General features: G+C 40.8%; 1 protein-coding gene across 1 annotated transcript; it reads left to right on the top strand.

The window, feature by feature from the left end:
- The first annotated feature begins 1,267 nt into the window (after window positions 1–1,267).
- On the top strand, window positions 1,268–13,579 carry DHX33 (DEAH-box helicase 33). The gene is made up of 12 exons (XM_018553381.1): window positions 1,268–1,588; window positions 2,140–2,300; window positions 3,101–3,328; window positions 4,128–4,298; window positions 6,083–6,268; window positions 6,429–6,540; window positions 7,399–7,558; window positions 8,121–8,209; window positions 8,756–8,883; window positions 9,227–9,430; window positions 10,228–10,314; window positions 13,254–13,579. Exons 1-12 carry the CDS (start codon window positions 1,384–1,386, stop codon window positions 13,560–13,562), a joined length of 2,040 nt encoding a protein of 679 aa, XP_018408883.1. The 5' UTR covers window positions 1,268–1,383; the 3' UTR covers window positions 13,563–13,579.
- The last annotated feature ends 4,060 nt before the right edge of the window (window positions 13,580–17,639 follow it).

Raw genomic sequence — 17,639 nt, 5'->3', positions numbered from 1 at the left:
GTTCGGCCCATCACTACTCACCAATACCAATTACCGATACTTTTTTTTGTGTGTCATGTGACAGTTTTTCTAAAACAATACAGACGAATGATTTTGGGACAGTGGTGGAACACCAGGGTCCGGTCCCAGCTGCAACCCTGGTAGTTCTGCCAATGACTCCAAGCTGTAGATGGGCTACAAATCCCAGCATACATTATACAGCAATGCAGAAAAATAACATCAGCTATAGAGGACTACAAATCCCAGCAATCCATTAGACAGCAATGCAAAATAATAGTATATGAATTAGCTACATACTCTATGCTGCCTCTTTGCTCTGGGGTGCCGGCATTATGTATTGGACGTAGGGAGAGGTGCAGAAGGTCTCAGGAGCGGGAGATGTGCGGGTAGCAGGCTCTGCATGGTTCCCAACAATTAGAGCACCGGCATTTTTTTTTGGTATTGGGGCATTTTCGCGAGCATTAGTACTGCCCAAAAAATGCCCAGTATAGAAACCAATACCAAACTGGTATCGGTGGATCCTTACTTCATACATACTAGTTGTGAATGTGCAATTTGGGATTCCTGCGTCAGGAATCCCAAACATGCTGTTCAGAAGTGGCCGCTATCACCCGTTCAGGTTAATGATTAGGTGACAGCGGCCACATTTGAAAGCAGCAGTGGCCCAGCACTTCACATGTAACTGTATTTGATATGAATATATATGGTTAGGAATCACTGTCCATGGACATGGTAAATATGTCCAGGGATAGTGATCTATTCCAAACCGCATGTAATTGTATCACATGCGAACTGCTGCTACAGGTGCGGCCGCTGTCATCCGATTGTTAACTTGAACAGGTGACAGCGGACAGGTGACAAGAAATTATTTTGGGAGACATTAAATTAGTGGCCCTAGTTCATCTTTAGGCTTTCTATTGTCTCTTTTCCCCCACTTCCTGTCTAGTATAAGCTTGTCCACAGAACAAGAAGTGAGGAGAAATCTCTGTACTAGAGCCTCAAATAGAATAAAACCTGACAGACTCTTGTCCACACTGCAAACAGTTTCTGTAATAACACAGTTTTGTGTCCAGGTCTATTTTAAAAACAGAAAACGGGGTCCCAAAAAAAAGGGCGAACAGCACACATTGTCAGCTATAACATTGAACAATCATGAATCGGGGATGTAGTACCGTAGGTGAAGAAGCACAGGCTTTATGCGCCCCCACTGCAGTGTACGGCGCTCAGCTACCTCACGGGCACCCCCTAGCGGTCATGCCAATAGCGGAAGCACGTGTGAAGGAACTGCGGCTCGGTATGATTTCCCCGGGCTGTGTTTACCTTTCCTGGGGACACATGAACTGCTGCACCCGTTAAGCTGAACCTGTAATCGCGTATAGGACTATGTCTCAGGACTCCTATCTCCCGCCGGCCAAGAGGTTCAAGCCGGGTACCCCTCCTTTCAACCACATCCGGACAGGGGCCATGCAGCTCGGGCCAAGGAAACAGCCGGTGCCCATCGATCAGCAGCGGCGGAGTCTGCCCATCTACCAGGCCCGAGCGCAGCTCATAGGACAGCTCCGGCAGCTGGATAACGCCGTCATCATTGGTGAGCTGGCTGAGGGCTTATACCGGGGAAAGGCCGCCATTGCTGGAGCTCTGCGTCCATGATTGTATTGTGTGCATGTGCTGTGCCCTGGGGTCACTTTGCTTTATTTCAAGTAATGCTAATATTAAAGCATAGCAAAATTGGAACACCAGTGTAAAAGCATAAAGCAAAGGAAAAGGTTATAACCTGTCAGGTGTACAGGTTAATTGTGGTCACTTTGGGGTGATTTCCCCCCAACATTGTTGCTGGGACAGGAAGTGAGGAGGATTGACTTTCGGGGGTAAAAACAGGTGGCAGGGCCACATTTTGCCTGCCCATGTACAGAACTGTACACAATGCATTGGTAATGGTTCGATTCGCAGTGTGGCAATTTCAAAGCACCATGTTGAGTTTGACTGGTGGCACCACCTGTCAGATTTGCCCATTGATGTCAATAGGATCGAGCTGCAGCTGAGATATTTTGCTCTGTAATTGATTCTATTTAGGATAGATATTTTTGTGTTTGTGTGGAGTTGTTTTCTCACTGGCTATATGTTTTTTTTTTTCTACAGGCGAGACCGGATCTGGCAAAACAACTCAGGTTCCGCAGTATCTTTATGAAGCCAGTATTGGGCGTCAAGGTATCATTGGAATCACCCAGCCTCGTCGAGTGGCTGCTATATCTTTAGCCACCAGAGTGTCCGAAGAGAGAAAGGCTGAGCTTAGCAAACTGGTACATTTTTTTCACTCATTTGCAGTACTTGGGTGTGTGAGGTTAAAGTGACACTAAACTCAGGAGTTACATTTTTTGTTCCCGATGGTGCCTGTGTGTGTTGTAAAGTAGTCACCACTCCAAGCTTACTCCCGTGATGAACTACAATCTCAATACAAATTATTTAGGTAAACGTGAGATTGTAGTCCATCACAGTAGTGAGCTTGGAGCGGTAAGTACTTTACAACACACACAGGGACCATGAGGAACAAAAGTAGCCACCATCCAGAAGGAAGGACAGTGTCAGCACCAATTCAGAGATGATTTGAGGATCTACAGCCGAGTGATACACAAATAAGATACATTTTTGTTAGTAGTTAAGGTACTTGAATGCATTTCTAAGATTTAACTCCTGAGTTTAGTGTCACTTTAAGGTCCAATAGAGTGCTGCTAGGGCTGGAGGCCTTATCTGTATCTTTAGTGTTGATGCTTTAACTCCTAAGTTCAGTGTCACTTTAAAATAAACCTGTGACTAAACTAAAGTTGTGTGCCAGCTTTCCTATGCCCTGCTCCTGCTGCTTGAATCTATCTGCATCCAGGGGCAAACATCTATCCTGACCAGAAGGTAATTGTTCCATGTGCCATTACATGTGGACAGCCACCGACAGATGCAGCTGCTGTTAGCCAGTCATTCACTTGAACGAGCGCAGCAACCACATCTGTAGTGAGACACCTAGGATTCCCGCTGCAAGAAGTTTTTAATGATTGGATACTGTGAGAGAGACGCTGAGACAATAAATGTTATTTATAACAATTCTCAGGTTGGTTTTACTGTTCGTTTCGAAGATGCTACATCAGAGGAGACAAAAGTGAAATTCCTTACGGATGGCATGTTACTGCGTGAGGCAATTGGAGACCCACTTCTGCGCAAGTATAGTGTCATCATCCTGGATGAAGCTCATGAGAGGACAGTACACACTGATGTACTGTTTGGGGTCGTTAAAATGGCACAAAAGAAGAGGAAGGAGCTTGGAAAATTACCATTAAAAGTAAGTTCTTGATTGTAAAGCTGAACTTTGTGGAGTTATAAAGACTACAATGAATGCACTTGCGTATTCATTAAAATATTTATTTAGTACTTGAGTTTGTCTCTATCAACCTATAGTAATACATTGTACATAAGGCTTGGGGAGGAAGGGTCAGTACTAGGAGCTAATCAGGCAAAACTGCAGTGCACATGTGCTGACAACAAACATGCTGACAGTAGGATTGTGCAGAGACATTGCTGCTTACTCTGTTGTTGCTTCCTTATTGTCTTTTCTGCAGACAGAGCTTGATTAAACTCTGTGGCTGCTGCAGTGAAGGTCAAAGACCTGATCTATATCCTCTGGCAGGTGTGCATGGATCACAAAGCTGACGAACAGCATTACAATTAACAGTTAAACAGTTCCCATATACAGTATGTATTTCATATGTGTATTTAGATGCTTACCTGAAGTATCTGACATTTGTGTGTAGAATCAAGTGGTTCATACATTCCTTACATAGTCAGACAAGACTTTTAAACAGCCCTTTATCCTGAAAGCACCAAAAAATCTTAAAGTATTAAATGTGTTTCAGTAGTAATGCCATGCCCAAAGAAATAGTCAATGAGTTCTTATATATTTAATATGTTAGGTATGGTGCTTCATATCTTTTAAATATATATTTTATCGAAACAAAATCCAGTACATTTTATTTCTGATCTTTTGTTGCCGCTTGTCAGGAAGCTGAGCAATCTTTATCTAAAAGCCTAGTTCTAGTGTGGCATAATAATCCGCTGAAACTGCTGTCTGTCTCTTTTTCTAGATCATTATTATGTCTGCCACAATGGATGTGGATCTGTTTTCAGAGTATTTTAATGGGGCCCCTGTTCTCTATTTGGAAGGTAGACAGCATCCCATACAGGTCTTCTATACCAAGCAGTCCCAAAGTGATTACCTCCAAGCTGCACTGGTTACAGTCTTCCAAATCCATCAGGTAATATGACAAAATCCCACTGCATAATTTCTTATTGTTTATTGTCATAGCTGTGTTTTAAAATCTGGTCTCTGGTGAATTGCTCATCTGGGACCCATGGACCTGTGTATCTATTTGAAGCTGGCAAGCCATGGAAGTTCATAGCATAGCAGTTTAAAATGACCTTATCACCTCAGGGTCACTTGTAGCCGAATAACACCCTGTAAAAGAGCAGGTTCTATTCTTGCCTTTCAGGTGTCCCATGTGTTAAAACACTGCTGCTTTACTCCCCTTCCCCCAGCCATGCTTTCGGTGTAAGAAATATATGCTCCTTGCCATAGGCTGTGGTTCCTCCCACTGGTTCATAAATCTCTTTGGGACCCTCAGCTTTTGGCAGGGCTAATACCTACTGCTCCTGTGGTCTTGAGGGATCATTCACACTATGTCTGGACCAGAGCCAGACCAGAACGTTTTTTTGTCTGGTCTACAAACGCATCACCATTCATTCCTATGGTAAAAAGTAAAGCTAATTCACACCACTGCGTTCAGTTCCAGAATGTTGGGGGAAAAAATGCTGCATTCACTATTTTCTCTGGTCTGGAATGCACCAAAATGCATTCAAACACACTAGAATGCAGAAACCTTTCTGCTTGTTTGAGGCAAATCATACTCTCTGTAAACAAAAGGGAGGTAAGGAGAGCAGAAAGCAAGGCTGAAATGTGACCAAGAAGAAACCTTCCTGCAAAGAGATGTCTGGTTTCTAAGGTAAGATGGGAATTGTTTAATAGCTGTAACTGTGTGTACGGGAACTGTGAGGTGTCTGCAGTATCATGGAGGCAGAGGAAATGTGTAACTGGAGTGGCCACAAGTGCACTTTAAGCCAGTGCAGTAAATATAATTTTGAGAGACCCTGTCACCAACTTAAAATATTGCAAGTAAAAGCACAGAAAAGTCAAGTGGATTAAATGCTTTAGGCGATCCCTTAAGATTCATCTAATCACCTCAAACTAACCACTGAACTATCACTTTCTCAAACAATTCATCCCCACACAGCTACCTCCTCATATATCACTTCCCCCTCCCTTTTAGATTGTAAGCCCTCAGGGGCAGGGCCCTCCTTACCATGTTGTCTTGATTTGTATTGTGATTGTAATGTCTTCCTTATATTGTAAAGCGCTGCGCTAACTGTTGGCGCTATATAAATCCTGTATTATAATAATACTTGGAGCATTTTTCCTTTCCATAAATGATTTGCTGGCAAATCTGGCTGCTTGTCAATTTCTTAGCACAGCCCTGATACTTATTGCAAGGTGTAGTTCTCTCCTCTTCTTGAAGTGTCTAATTACTGTGTGCACTGGCTAAACTCCTCCTGCCATTCCCTTCACCTCCTTACAGAACATTTTATCTAACAGTTGGGGGAGGATTGGTGGGGAATACTATAGATTGTCCATAAGTGACAACTCTGAGTCTGCTGACATCACATCCAAGATGGCAGCACCTAGCAGGAGTCTCAGATATTTGGATGTCTAAACAAGGGAGGCTTTTACAGGTACATGCCTAAATTCACAGATACACTTGTCAGAAACTGTTGCGGAAATAAATGGTGTGTCTCTTTAATAGCAAACTGCGCAACTTGAAAAAGAATGGATGTCGGTAACTTTGGTTAAACAGTGCAGCTTAATTCAAATTGTATTTTAGTGCGAATATTTTATTTATAATATTATCACTGGTTGTAAGGCTTCCAGTAGACCTTGTGATAAATTATTTCCATGTTATTTGTATTATTTGTATATTCAATTTTGCAGGAGGCACCAGCTTCTCATGACATACTGGTGTTTCTGACTGGTCAGGAAGAAATTGAAGCAATGACTAAGACATGCCGAGACATAGCAAAGCACCTTCCAGATGGTTGTCCACAGATGGCAGTAATGCCTCTTTATGCTTCTCTACCACACTCACAACAATTTAGAGTATTTCAGAATGCACCCAAGGTAAGATAATGCCATATTAGCCTAATGCAAACATTTCAGGGTCAAGCATGTATTATTGTGCACATGCATCTAGTTAATGATTTGTAATCGTATTTGTCAGTTGCATTATTATGAGCATATCTTGTGTTTATCTTTAAATTAGATTCTTAATATCTTTTAGGATCATCGCAAGGTTATTCTTTCTACCAATATTGCTGAGACATCCATCACTATAACAGGAATCAAATATGTGGTAGATACAGGCATGGTGAAAGCAAAGAAGTACAACCCAGGTATGAAATATATTTAGAAGCTAAATATGAGAACATCATTAGTTTAAGCTTTCAGCATATACCATTTGTGCTGCAGAACCCATGCAGTTCAGTGCTTCCCTGCTGTTCTTTCTATTCTAATTGTAAATTAGGTATATCCCTTATCCACATCCCATAATGCAATTTCTGGTGCCACAGTGCTGCCAAAACCCCCTGAACCAGATATATAAATGCCTATTTTGGCAGCACTGTGGTGTTTTTGTATGTGCAGTATTCCCTATGTATGAGAGGGAATCTCCCCCCTGACAGGGGTTTTAACTCTTCCCGAATCTCTCCATGGTTTTAAATAATACACAAGGCATATAGGAGCTGCAGGTTCAGACATTTAATTACAAACAATCCAGGATAACACAGGCTGAATCCAGCCAGTTGAACTTGACTAAAGGACACCTCCACTCATACTGATAATGTTTGAAGTAGGAAGAGGAGGACTTCACTTATCTCTAAGAATATTACCTGCTGCTTTTTAAGTTTAGGCGCAAGACTTTTTTTTTGCATGCAACATATCTTTTTTTCTACAAAGGTGTCAGCCCAGTATAAGTTTGTGTGGAAATTGCTAATGCCTAATGAGATCATTTAGAAGGCAGCTGGTCCAAGCTGTTGCAGAAGGAGGTTTTCCAAATGATAACTTGTTTAAAAGGGGGCCTGAATCTGACTGTTTTTTATCTTGTATTCACCTTTCTCCCTTTAATCACCTATTCCTCCTTAATCCATGTGTGCACCAATGACCTTCAATTGCTTTATGTTTGAATTTTACATCATGTCACAAATGTCTGGAATCAAACAGTAGTTCCCATCTGAGCAATGTTTGTTCCATAGACAGTGGTCTTGAAGTGCTCTCTGTGCAAAGGATATCAAAAGCCCAGGCCTGGCAACGTACGGGAAGAGCAGGTAGAGAGGACAGTGGGATATGCTATAGACTCTATACAGAAGATGAGTTTGAGAAGCTTGCGAAAATGACTGTACCAGAAATACAGAGGTAAGCTTGTATGTTCATTCAAAACTCTGTACTGATAACCTACCTTCTGAAACCAGTGATTTCATTGCATTAAACCTGCAGGTTTTAGTATGGCTAAATATTGCATTATTTTGACTGTTGATCAAGTTAGTCAGTTAGTTAGTTCGTATGCCTCGCATAGTGTTTAATAAGTATATTTTCAGAGCCTGAAAAGTTAGATGTATGCATTAAGGAACTAAAGGAACCCCCTGGCTGAAGTTTCTTCTGAAATCAGCACTTCTAGGAGTGTTGATCTCCTTTGTCCCCAGCTGTGCTCACTGGTTCTTCTTCCACCTATGAGATCCGTGGAAGGAACCACTCAGTGCAGCGGGGGACACAGGAGAGTGGCACTCTTGGAAATGTTGGTTTCAAAAGAAACCTCAGTTGGATATTTTTTGGGTTGCATGGGCATCAGTAGAAGTAAGAATGCACTTGTTTCTGTACAGGTTTGTGCAGTGTGCGTACCCAAAAAGGTGTGCAGTATCACAGAAGGTAAGAAGTTCAGTAATATTTTTAATTTGTGAATATTTGTGTTTTTGCACAGGTGTAATCTGGCCAGTGTGATGCTGCAACTTCTGGTGCTGAGAGTTCCGAATGTTCTTACATTTGACTTTATGTCCAGACCCTCTCCAGGTGGGTGCAAAATTTATAAAACTAGGTTCAGTTAAATGTAAAGTCTATAATGTTTCACGCTTGGTGAAAACTTTTAAGTGATCCTGTACACCATTTTCACAAAATGCCCACAGCAGATATACTTACCTGATCCTTGGCCCCACTGGGCTGCTAGAGCAGTCCCTGCAACCTCTTCTGCCCTGGTGCCAGGCGGTCTAAGGACCGATGACATTGTCGCATCTAATGCAGGTCCATTGACTTGCATGGGACGCCGGAGAACATTCCAGTGGAGTGGGAGAGAGGTGAGCACTGACCACCGCGGGGTCGAGGATCAGGTGAGTATATCTGCTTTATTTAACCCCCATAGATAAACCGAGCACTTAACTCTTGCAATGCAGGGGTAGCCCCACCGCAAGGGTAGGTTTTTTTAATTCACCGAGTTACTTCTTTGAATATTACTCTAGAATACAATTACGTTAAAAGACTTTCAATACTGTTAATAGAAAAAAACAGTGTAACTTCTTTTATTGTAGATAAGACCTTTTTTTTTTTTTTTCCCTATTTCAGACTCCATACGTGCTGCTATCGATCAGCTGGATCTTTTAGGTGCAGTAGAGAGGAAGGAAGACCAGGTCATCCTCACACCACTTGGGAGAAAGATGGCTGCTTTCCCTTTGGAGCCACGCTTTTCTAAGGTAACTCTTCGAAAATGAATACTAGACTTTCAGTATCACTGTATATTGTATTACTGGGCTTTTGCTTGCAATAGCCATGTTATGCTGCTTTAGAGCTGCATTCTGCAGTTGGTACATGGCTCAATAAAGTACAAAGGCATATTCAGAGGTTATGATGGACAGAACATTGATGATGGGTTTTTTGTTTTTTGCCAGTAAACAGTTTGCATTTTAAAATGCATGTGAAATATCAATTTCAAAAACAAATGCAGACACGAAATAGAAACATTCACAAAACCTAATGGATCAAATTGTGTCACCATGATGAAGTATAGAAATAAACTGATTCTTAATTCCTTTTCAGACTATTCTCCTTTCGCCAAAATTTCATTGCACAGAAGAGATCCTGACTATTATAGCTCTGCTTTCGGTGGACAGCGTTCTCCATAATCCTCCTGCTAAACGAGATGAAGTACAAGCAGCTCGTAAGAAGTTCATCTCTAGTGAAGGGGACCAAATCACCTTACTCAATATCTATCGTGCATTCAAAAACTTGGGCAAAAATAAGGTAAGTGTCACTTTTCAGAATTAGGCAGCATTTACCATTAACGTTTTATGGAAAGCAGACTAAAGTCAGGATTAGATTTCTTCATACCAAACACATGCTGTGGCCCACGGTGGCAGGACAGCCACACGCACCATGCTGTTGACTTTAACACATTTGTGGTTAGAGTAAAATGTTCTAGACTGCATCCTGACTGCAAATATCATGCAGTGGGGTCTTCTGACTGAACTTAACTGTGCCAAAAATGGGCAGAAGGCCAAATAGTAGCCACCAGTATTCTCCCTGCAGCTGATTTTTTTTTTTCTCATTACTAACTTACAATGCCATGTCCTGCACTGTGTCTCTGTGTGGAGGTGGCCATCTTGGTAGAGGCAGGGTCAGAACCACCAGCAAGGAGAAAAGTTAGCAGCACAGTAGTGACATCATTAAATCTTACTTCAAATCTCTGGAGACCACCTGTCAAGGCAGCAGTGCTTTAGATCCCACACTTTAGATATCCAGCTATTAGGCTGTAGGCATAGAAGTGCCTAGGCACATTCACATACCAGGAAGTTCACTGCTATTTTTCAGGAGGCATTCCAGAAAAAGGTAAATTTTTCATGGTACTGTGTAGGCACAATAAACATTTCTATACTATCTTTATAACATAGCAATTATTCCATTTTTTTTAGTTCAGTTTCACCTTAACTGATTTATAGTGCTGTTTTCATTGTGCTATTGTTGATATGTATAAGGAGCTGGCACCTGCATTGATACCACCCTGTATTACTAAATGTATTTGTTTTATTCTATTTATATAGGACTGGTGCCGTGAAAATTTCATAAATGGCAGAAATATGATGATGGTTTCAGAGGTCCGTGCTCAACTCCGAGACATTTGTATAAAGGTATTCTACTATATTTGTTTTTTTCTACTGCCTTAGATATTTTCTGCCCTGCCTCAAATGCACTGGTCCTTCTAAACAATATTTAATGATATGTTTTGCATCTACCTTGGGTAAATACAAAGTGCTACCAATTTCCACTTCTTATCATTCCAAATTGGAAGCATCTCAAATCATCAAAAGCATGTGAGGTATTATATCTCCTTGGTAAATTTGCAAAAATATTAAAAATGGAAATACAGACTGATATAAACATTTATTTCTTGTTCATTGAGGGACACAGGTTTCAGAGACTATTGAGTTATACTGCTGCCCACAGGAGGATTTGAACATGTGCAAACCAAAACAAACAGTGACCAGCCTGATATAGCCCTTAACACTTCCAGCATGCCTCAGGTGCTTGTAAGTGTTCTAGAAAGACGGACATCTTTTCAAAAAGTTTGGCCCTTTTTTATGACCTATTTTTCCTTGCTTCAAATTATTTTCTCCAACCAAGACTCAATATTCAAGCTGCTTGAGCTGGTCTCATTATGCTGCTATCCAAGTTGGTGTATCCTCAGCAAAAGCTTTGGAAGCCATACCCATACCCTGCTGGACTGGACAATTGTGGGGCCTGCTTGGAAAGTGACCTTCGGGCACTGGGTTCTGCATAAAGACCTTTTGTGTACTGAGTTAACCAAAGAACACTTTCCAGAGCCATGGCACAGCCCAATCTCTGAGGACTCATTTATGAGTAGGCTGTGTGGGCTTCTATGTTTATTAGAACCATTGGGTGCCATTATTATCCCTATTTTTGCAGACTCTGTGCCATTGTTTCCACTATTCAGCAACCCTGCACTACTGTTTAGATGGGTTAGTGGACGTCTCCTGTCTTATTTCCCATGAGTCTCCTATCAGTGAAGCTGTGGAAAAGTATTTGGTTGAAATGTTGGGCTGTGGAGCAATCACGTAAAACGTGTTTTCTGCGCATACCCTTCAAGGGACAATGACTATTCGGAGCTGCTTTAGACATTCTCATCAAGGATGTCACTTCGGGTAAGAGTACTCATCCACCCCAGCAGAAGAAGCCTAGGCCTCAAGCTAGAAAGACTTACCTCTGGGGTCTGTACTGGTGGCTTTATCTTGCAAAGAACCCTTTCTTGCCTTAAACAAGAGCAAGGTACTGGGACAAGTACATCAGAAGAAGCCTCTCAGCCACTGTTTCCATTAGAAGCACTGACTCTCTTTTATCATCCAAGTGGTCCCTGCAAAGGGGAACCAGCTTCTGATTCCACCATTTCTCATGCCTCGGGCAAATCATCATTCAGGCTAATGGATCTAAGGAAGGGGTGCTACCGTTTTCTGTCAAGACATACTCCGCTTAGGTCTGTGGGTGCTTCTTGGACTTTTCGGCATCGGGCAACTGTTTTACCAGGTGGATGTTCAGGCCTCATCTGATGCCAACTTTGGGCATAAGGTCTTTCAGGCCTTATGTCTATGTCTGTGAAGGTTCTAAATTCATCCAGGTCATGGTATATCTGTAAAAAACAAATCAAGACAACTGGACTTGCTGTAATTTTTCTTGAAGACATTTCGCTGGTCATCTGACCAGCTTTCTCAATTCAGCTGCTAGCAGTTCCCACTGTTGTTTATAGTGGGCCTGTAAGAGTTTTGTGTGCTGTATTGCCCACCTCTTAGTTGGACTGCTTTTAGGCATCCCAAACGCCACTAATTGTTCTGTTTCTCAATGAACGAGAAAGAAAATTTGGATCTTTGTACTCTAAAATATTTTTCTTGGAGTTCATTGAGGGACACAGGCTCCACCCCCTCTGTTTTTATGATCTCTTCTCTCAGTACTGCTTTGTTACAAATCTGAGGCATTCTGGGAGTGGGAGAGGTTATACCATCCTGGTTTTTTTTTTTGTTTGCCAGGGTCCAAATCCTTCTGTTGGAGACAGTATTCCCTACTTGTCTTTTGAATCCTGTGTCCCTCAATATACTTAATGAAAAGATTTTACGCTGAGTACAAATAAAAAAGATTTTATTCTAGTTATGTTTAAAAAATCATTAAAGAAGAACTCCAGGATTTTTTAAATTAATACTTGCAGTGGAGCATCAGCCGTACTGCAAGGGTTAAGTGCTCTTTTGTGTCCGGGTGCTAAAATAACAAAGGTATACTCTCCCAAGTCTCCGAGGCAGCCAGCAGTCAAATTGCTCCCTCCAGCCTGTCCCCTCCTCTGCAACACATTGGAATGTTCCCCAGCATTCTCACGTCTACGCACTGTGTATTAATGTGATTATTTACTGGACCTTACACCTCTGCAGAGGAGGGGAAGAGACATTCCAGGGACCGGTCTTTGGGCTAGTATATCTTTGGGGTTTTTTTTGTTTAACTTGGATACAAACGAGCAGTTAACCCTTGCAGTGTGGGAGTAGCCCCACTGCAAGGGTTAATTTAAAAAAAATTGACTGGAGTACGGCTTCAAATGTGTTTTTATATATAGAACTAGCATAAATTGATAAATCTGTACTCCAACAAAGTGTATGTAAACCGAAAACCAAAAATGTAATATTTTGCAGCTTACCAGTCCTTAGATGTGTTGGCTGCATTACTTTTCTTTTTTCATTTATTGTCACACTTCCCTTATAGCACTGGGTCTAGTAGTGTACAATAAAGATAAGATTGTCCTTTTCAGCTCAAAGGAAGTGACAAGGACACTAAATTTCTGTAAGATTTCTGTACTTTAATGCACATTATTGCAGATGTTCATTGCAATTTTAGTTGAATGTGGACATAATACCTTTTTTAATGTATTATTTTATTTTTTACAATTATAAAAGAGACGTATTGTAAGAACATGCGTAAAACAAAGATAACAAGCTTGTATTTTGAAAGTTCCCTAAGTAGGTCAACCCTGTTTTACGGTCTTATTCCTTTTGTCTACTTTCTTTTCAATTTTCAGATGTCAATGCCATTGGAGTCCTCAAGAACAGACACGCGTAACATCCGACAGTGCATAGCCCATGGCCTGTTCATGAATGCTGCGGAGCTGCAACTAGATGGAACATATACAACTGTGGAGACGCATCAGCCTGTTGCCATACATCCTTCCTCTGTCCTTTTCCACTGCAAACCTGCCTGTGTGATTTACAATGAGCTCCTTCACACATCTAAGTGCTATATGAGAGACCTATGCGTGGTGGATGCTGATTGGCTATTTGAAGCTGCTCCAGAATATTTCAGGAGAAAATTAAAATCTGCTAAAAATTAAGCCACTCCAGAACATTTCCTGTTCTGTTTGATGGTATACCACTGGATTGGTGAACAACTAATGTATCCTAAAATATTGGATTTTTGCAAACTTGTAGTTTGATATAAATGAAATGTAAAAATGTAGACTTACTGGATTGACATTCCATGCTAGGCATATCCATCAAATTGTCCATTGGTTAACAGACCCATGTCACCGTTTTATTCTCGTGTGTATTTAGATAATCTATTAATGATAGGTTCTCCTTTTTACATATACGTATAAATTAGATTTGTGAACTACTGGATGACTATATATGATCTGCTGCATTGTATAAATCAAAATGATTTAAAATGTAACATTTATTTGGTTTCTTTACCGTGATAACATGGTACTGAAGTTTAACCAGGTTTGAAGCTTGCTAGAAAAGAAAGCTCCCCCTAATGAAGTGTGTTGAGCAGCCTCCAACATGAAAAGGAACCACTGATTTGCTTTCATGAAGTACCATTTATTTCCAGCTTTTGCTATGATTTTCATGTATAACAAGCTATCTTAGCCTTTCTGTAAATCATATACTGAGTTGCTTATATGAAGTCAGCAGTACAATATATTCCTCGCTTAGCTTTCAAATGATAGATATTACCGTGGTATATCGCATCGATGTTTAATTGTGAAAACAAAGTTGTACTTTTGTAAATATTCTGCAAATATGTTCATCTGAAAATCTGTAGAACAACTGGTAAGTTGTTGTGTCGGCAATATTTTTGAAAGCTGAAATCTAAGATTAAGACTAAATTCGCAGTTATACAGAGATAGATATATGATAGAGATATATATATATATGAATTGTCTCGTATATAAATGAATGAGATGATTTGCAATTTGGTTCAGGCATGATCCAGGTATGCCTGTCAGACCGCATAGCCAAGTCACTGGCTAAGTAGGCAGTGCTTGATCCTGGATTCACTCCCAGCTTGCTGACACTGAAGAAGCAGTTTAAAGTAGTATTAAACTCTGAACCTTTTTTTTTTCTTCAATAATGAATGCAGATCAAACAAATATACATGGACCAGCAAAGTATTTCTTTTAATTTTTCCCCAAGCACTTGCAGTCATCAAACCGCTGGCTTCAACTCTCCGAGCTCAGCTTCCCTGAATTTCCTGTACAGTACAAGATCACAAGGAGAGCACAATCTCCATCAGTCGTCCCATCTACTAGAGGAGGGTGAAGAGAGGGATGGGAATGGCTTGCTGTGCCTGTATGTTTGTGAACACACACAGCTTTTACTAGCACACAAGGGTGGCTCCATACGACCCTGCAAGGGAAAGAAGCCATCCTAAAACAGTAAATCAGAGCCAGTGCTCAGGGGTCCAGCTGGTTCTACAGGAAACTAACTTTTTAAACATCAAGAAGCAGCATCTACTGTAAGTGATTTCATCAGCATTTGAAATGACTTAATCTTTTTCACTTTAATATCACTTTAACACTGATGAAGACATCTCTGCTCGCCTCTTTTGTCGGCAAACAGTGTTTCATTGACAGCACTGTCCATTGCAGTAGAATCCAGTTGGCTCACACTACTGGTTCTTCCTGTCTTAGCGTGAGTCCTATTGTACAGGGCATTCCAGGAAGCTAATTAGTGAGTTATTTAATACTAGATCAATTGGTGTTCTGCTTTATTGTGTACGACACATATAAACAGGCAGATGTTCATACTTTTATTATGCGCCACTTTTGTTAGATGCTGCATAATAAAATAAAAGTTGCTTGAGTAGATGGGACCACTAATTTTGTTGTCTAGTACAAGACCCAGTAATAGGTAACTGGTAAGTTGAATTCTTTATAACGTGAATGAAATGGTTCTGAGGTATTGCATTTCAGCATGAATTATTAACCAACAAACCATTGATGACTTTCTATTTTATATAGTGTGCTCTGTAAGAGGTTTTAGGTTACAAACTGTTTTGTGCACACAAGATAATTGTTTGTTGCAGGTAAAACTAGTGTTGCACAGCTTGTAAAGCACGATATCATGAACTTTATACATTAATATATTTCTCTCTTTTAGGTGCAATCTTTTTAAATCTGACCTTTTAATAGTGATTCAGATAATCACCGTTTTTAGGGACTCAAATATTTCTAAAGAGAGTATGTGTGCCTTGTAATGCAGAAAAAAGCCAGATCATTTTAATTAAGACTGCTCAGGGATGAATGTTGGGTTATACAACAATGCAAGTTTCTGGTATAAATACAAAATCTGACACTTGTGTTATGTGGTATATTACCTATGAATAGTAATATGTATACATATCCACTTTGCTATTGTGCTTTTCAACATTGAATATAAATAGCTCTTCGTTAGTTTTTAGGATTCGTTTACTTGGTGCAATATAACATTTTTGCTGCTATAACACTATAATATAGGTAAGTGTAAAAACTAAGGTAAAGTGCTGTCTTCTAGACTTTGGTAAATGCAGCATGAAAAGAGTGTTTTGAATAATGTATTAATACTACCAATACAGGAAATGCTGCAGTATCTATATTTTTGTTATATATTTATTCGACTACAATAAATCTTTGATTTTGTATATAGTTTTTGTGTTTTTGTTACTTGAAACTTGATGAATAAATAACTGATATATTGTTCATTATCCACCTTGCTGCATTGGTTCTGGGCATTTTTGTCCAGGCAACTGGTCAGGGAACGTCTACAGCCATCCATTCTTTTAAAGACAAAGTCCACTTAGTTTACCTTAAAGTAGACCACTGGCCATTTTTTAATAGAATGAGGAAAGGTTAGAACATTTTGGAGTTTTTATTACTGTTGGTATCCCTGTTTTGGAGTGATTTGCGCTCAGCAGAACTGAAAGTGAGGAGACTTTCTCCAGCAGGGACACTGACCACTTGTATTAAGTCTAAAAGGATTTTTTTACATGTGCTAGTTGAGAGTTTTCCTAACTGTTGTGTAAATGGGACAGGAATTTGAGGGAAATCTCACCAACGGGGTGTGCTGGTGATACTTTACTACTTGGATTTGAAGCAGTGCCATCCGCAGTCACCACAGCACCCATCTCAAGGGATATACCAGTAAGGAGTGTGGTGGGATTCTTCGGGAATCTCTCCAACGGGGACACATACTGAAATATAAACCTGGCCAAAGTTCTAACTTTCCCCAACGTTACATTAATCTTTAAGTTGTCTTTGATGGAATACAGATCACTGCAGCTGGAGGAAACTAGTGAATGAATTGTAGGTGGTGCTGTAGCATTTACCATTATCAACTGTTAATATGTAAAAGGCATGTGGGATGCATTACAAAAGTTACATGAAAGGTTCAGCTTTAAACTATATTGAGTGTACAGTACAGGGCACAGGCAGACTCTGAGACAGTTGGGTAATGCAGATATCATCAGGTGATTGGACACTGGGCAGAGCTGTGAGTACCTTCCTATAACCCCTCCCACTCAGAAATGCTGTTGTTTTTTTTGCTAGTATCCTTAAAGAGGAAATTTAGCCATCATTTTAATGTCTCCCAATACAGTTACTTGGCATGCCAAATGTCCGGTCTCCCAATACAGTTACTTGGCATGCCAAATGTCCGGTCTCCCAATACAGTTACTTGGCATGCCATTTTAGCTCTCAACCAAACGTTCAAGCCCTTAAATGTCTAGTGTCATAGCTGATGCATGTGCAACTGGACTCCAAATAGAGGCTATGATGGCACATTCCTTGGCTTTAGGGGATAATAGGTTGCAGTTCCGCTTTAGGTGAAGGGTGTCTCCTCTGCTGAGTGATGTATGTAGATTTGCTTTACCTTTCCTGCAGGGCCGGTTCAGGCACTGGATCCTGCATTAGGCATGTACTGCAGCATGCTGGGTTAGCCGCAGGGTGCTATATAGGACAGTAACATATCAGCAATGGTGTGACCCCCATCCCTAAAGACCCCTTCTGGGTCATCTTGGTACTCACCTGCACAGTTTGCTGCAGCCATCTTGCTAACGTAAACCACACTGGGCATGTAAGACTGTGCTCATGTAGAGGGATGCAGAGACCGGGCAGCAGCTTGTTTGGTTGCTAAAGATGCTGTACGGTTTGCTG

Source organism: Nanorana parkeri, unplaced genomic scaffold (genome assembly GCF_000935625.1).
Source record: "Nanorana parkeri isolate BGI_ZX_2015 unplaced genomic scaffold, ASM93562v1 scaffold118, whole genome shotgun sequence".
In the NCBI taxonomy this organism is placed as follows: domain Eukaryota; kingdom Metazoa; phylum Chordata; class Amphibia; order Anura; family Dicroglossidae; genus Nanorana; species Nanorana parkeri.
This window is presented reverse-complemented; position numbering and strand designations above follow the sequence as displayed.

Coding starts and splice junctions, on each gene's coding strand:
- DHX33 (XM_018553381.1), top strand. CDS start 1,384: ATGTCTCAGGACTCCTATCTCCCGCCGGCCAAGAGGTTCAAGCCGGGT. Junction 7,559..8,120: donor ACTGTACCAGAAATACAGAG/GTAAGCTTGTAT, acceptor GTTTTTGCACAG/GTGTAATCTGGCCAGTGTGA. Junction 8,884..9,226: donor TGGAGCCACGCTTTTCTAAG/GTAACTCTTCGA, acceptor ATTCCTTTTCAG/ACTATTCTCCTTTCGCCAAA.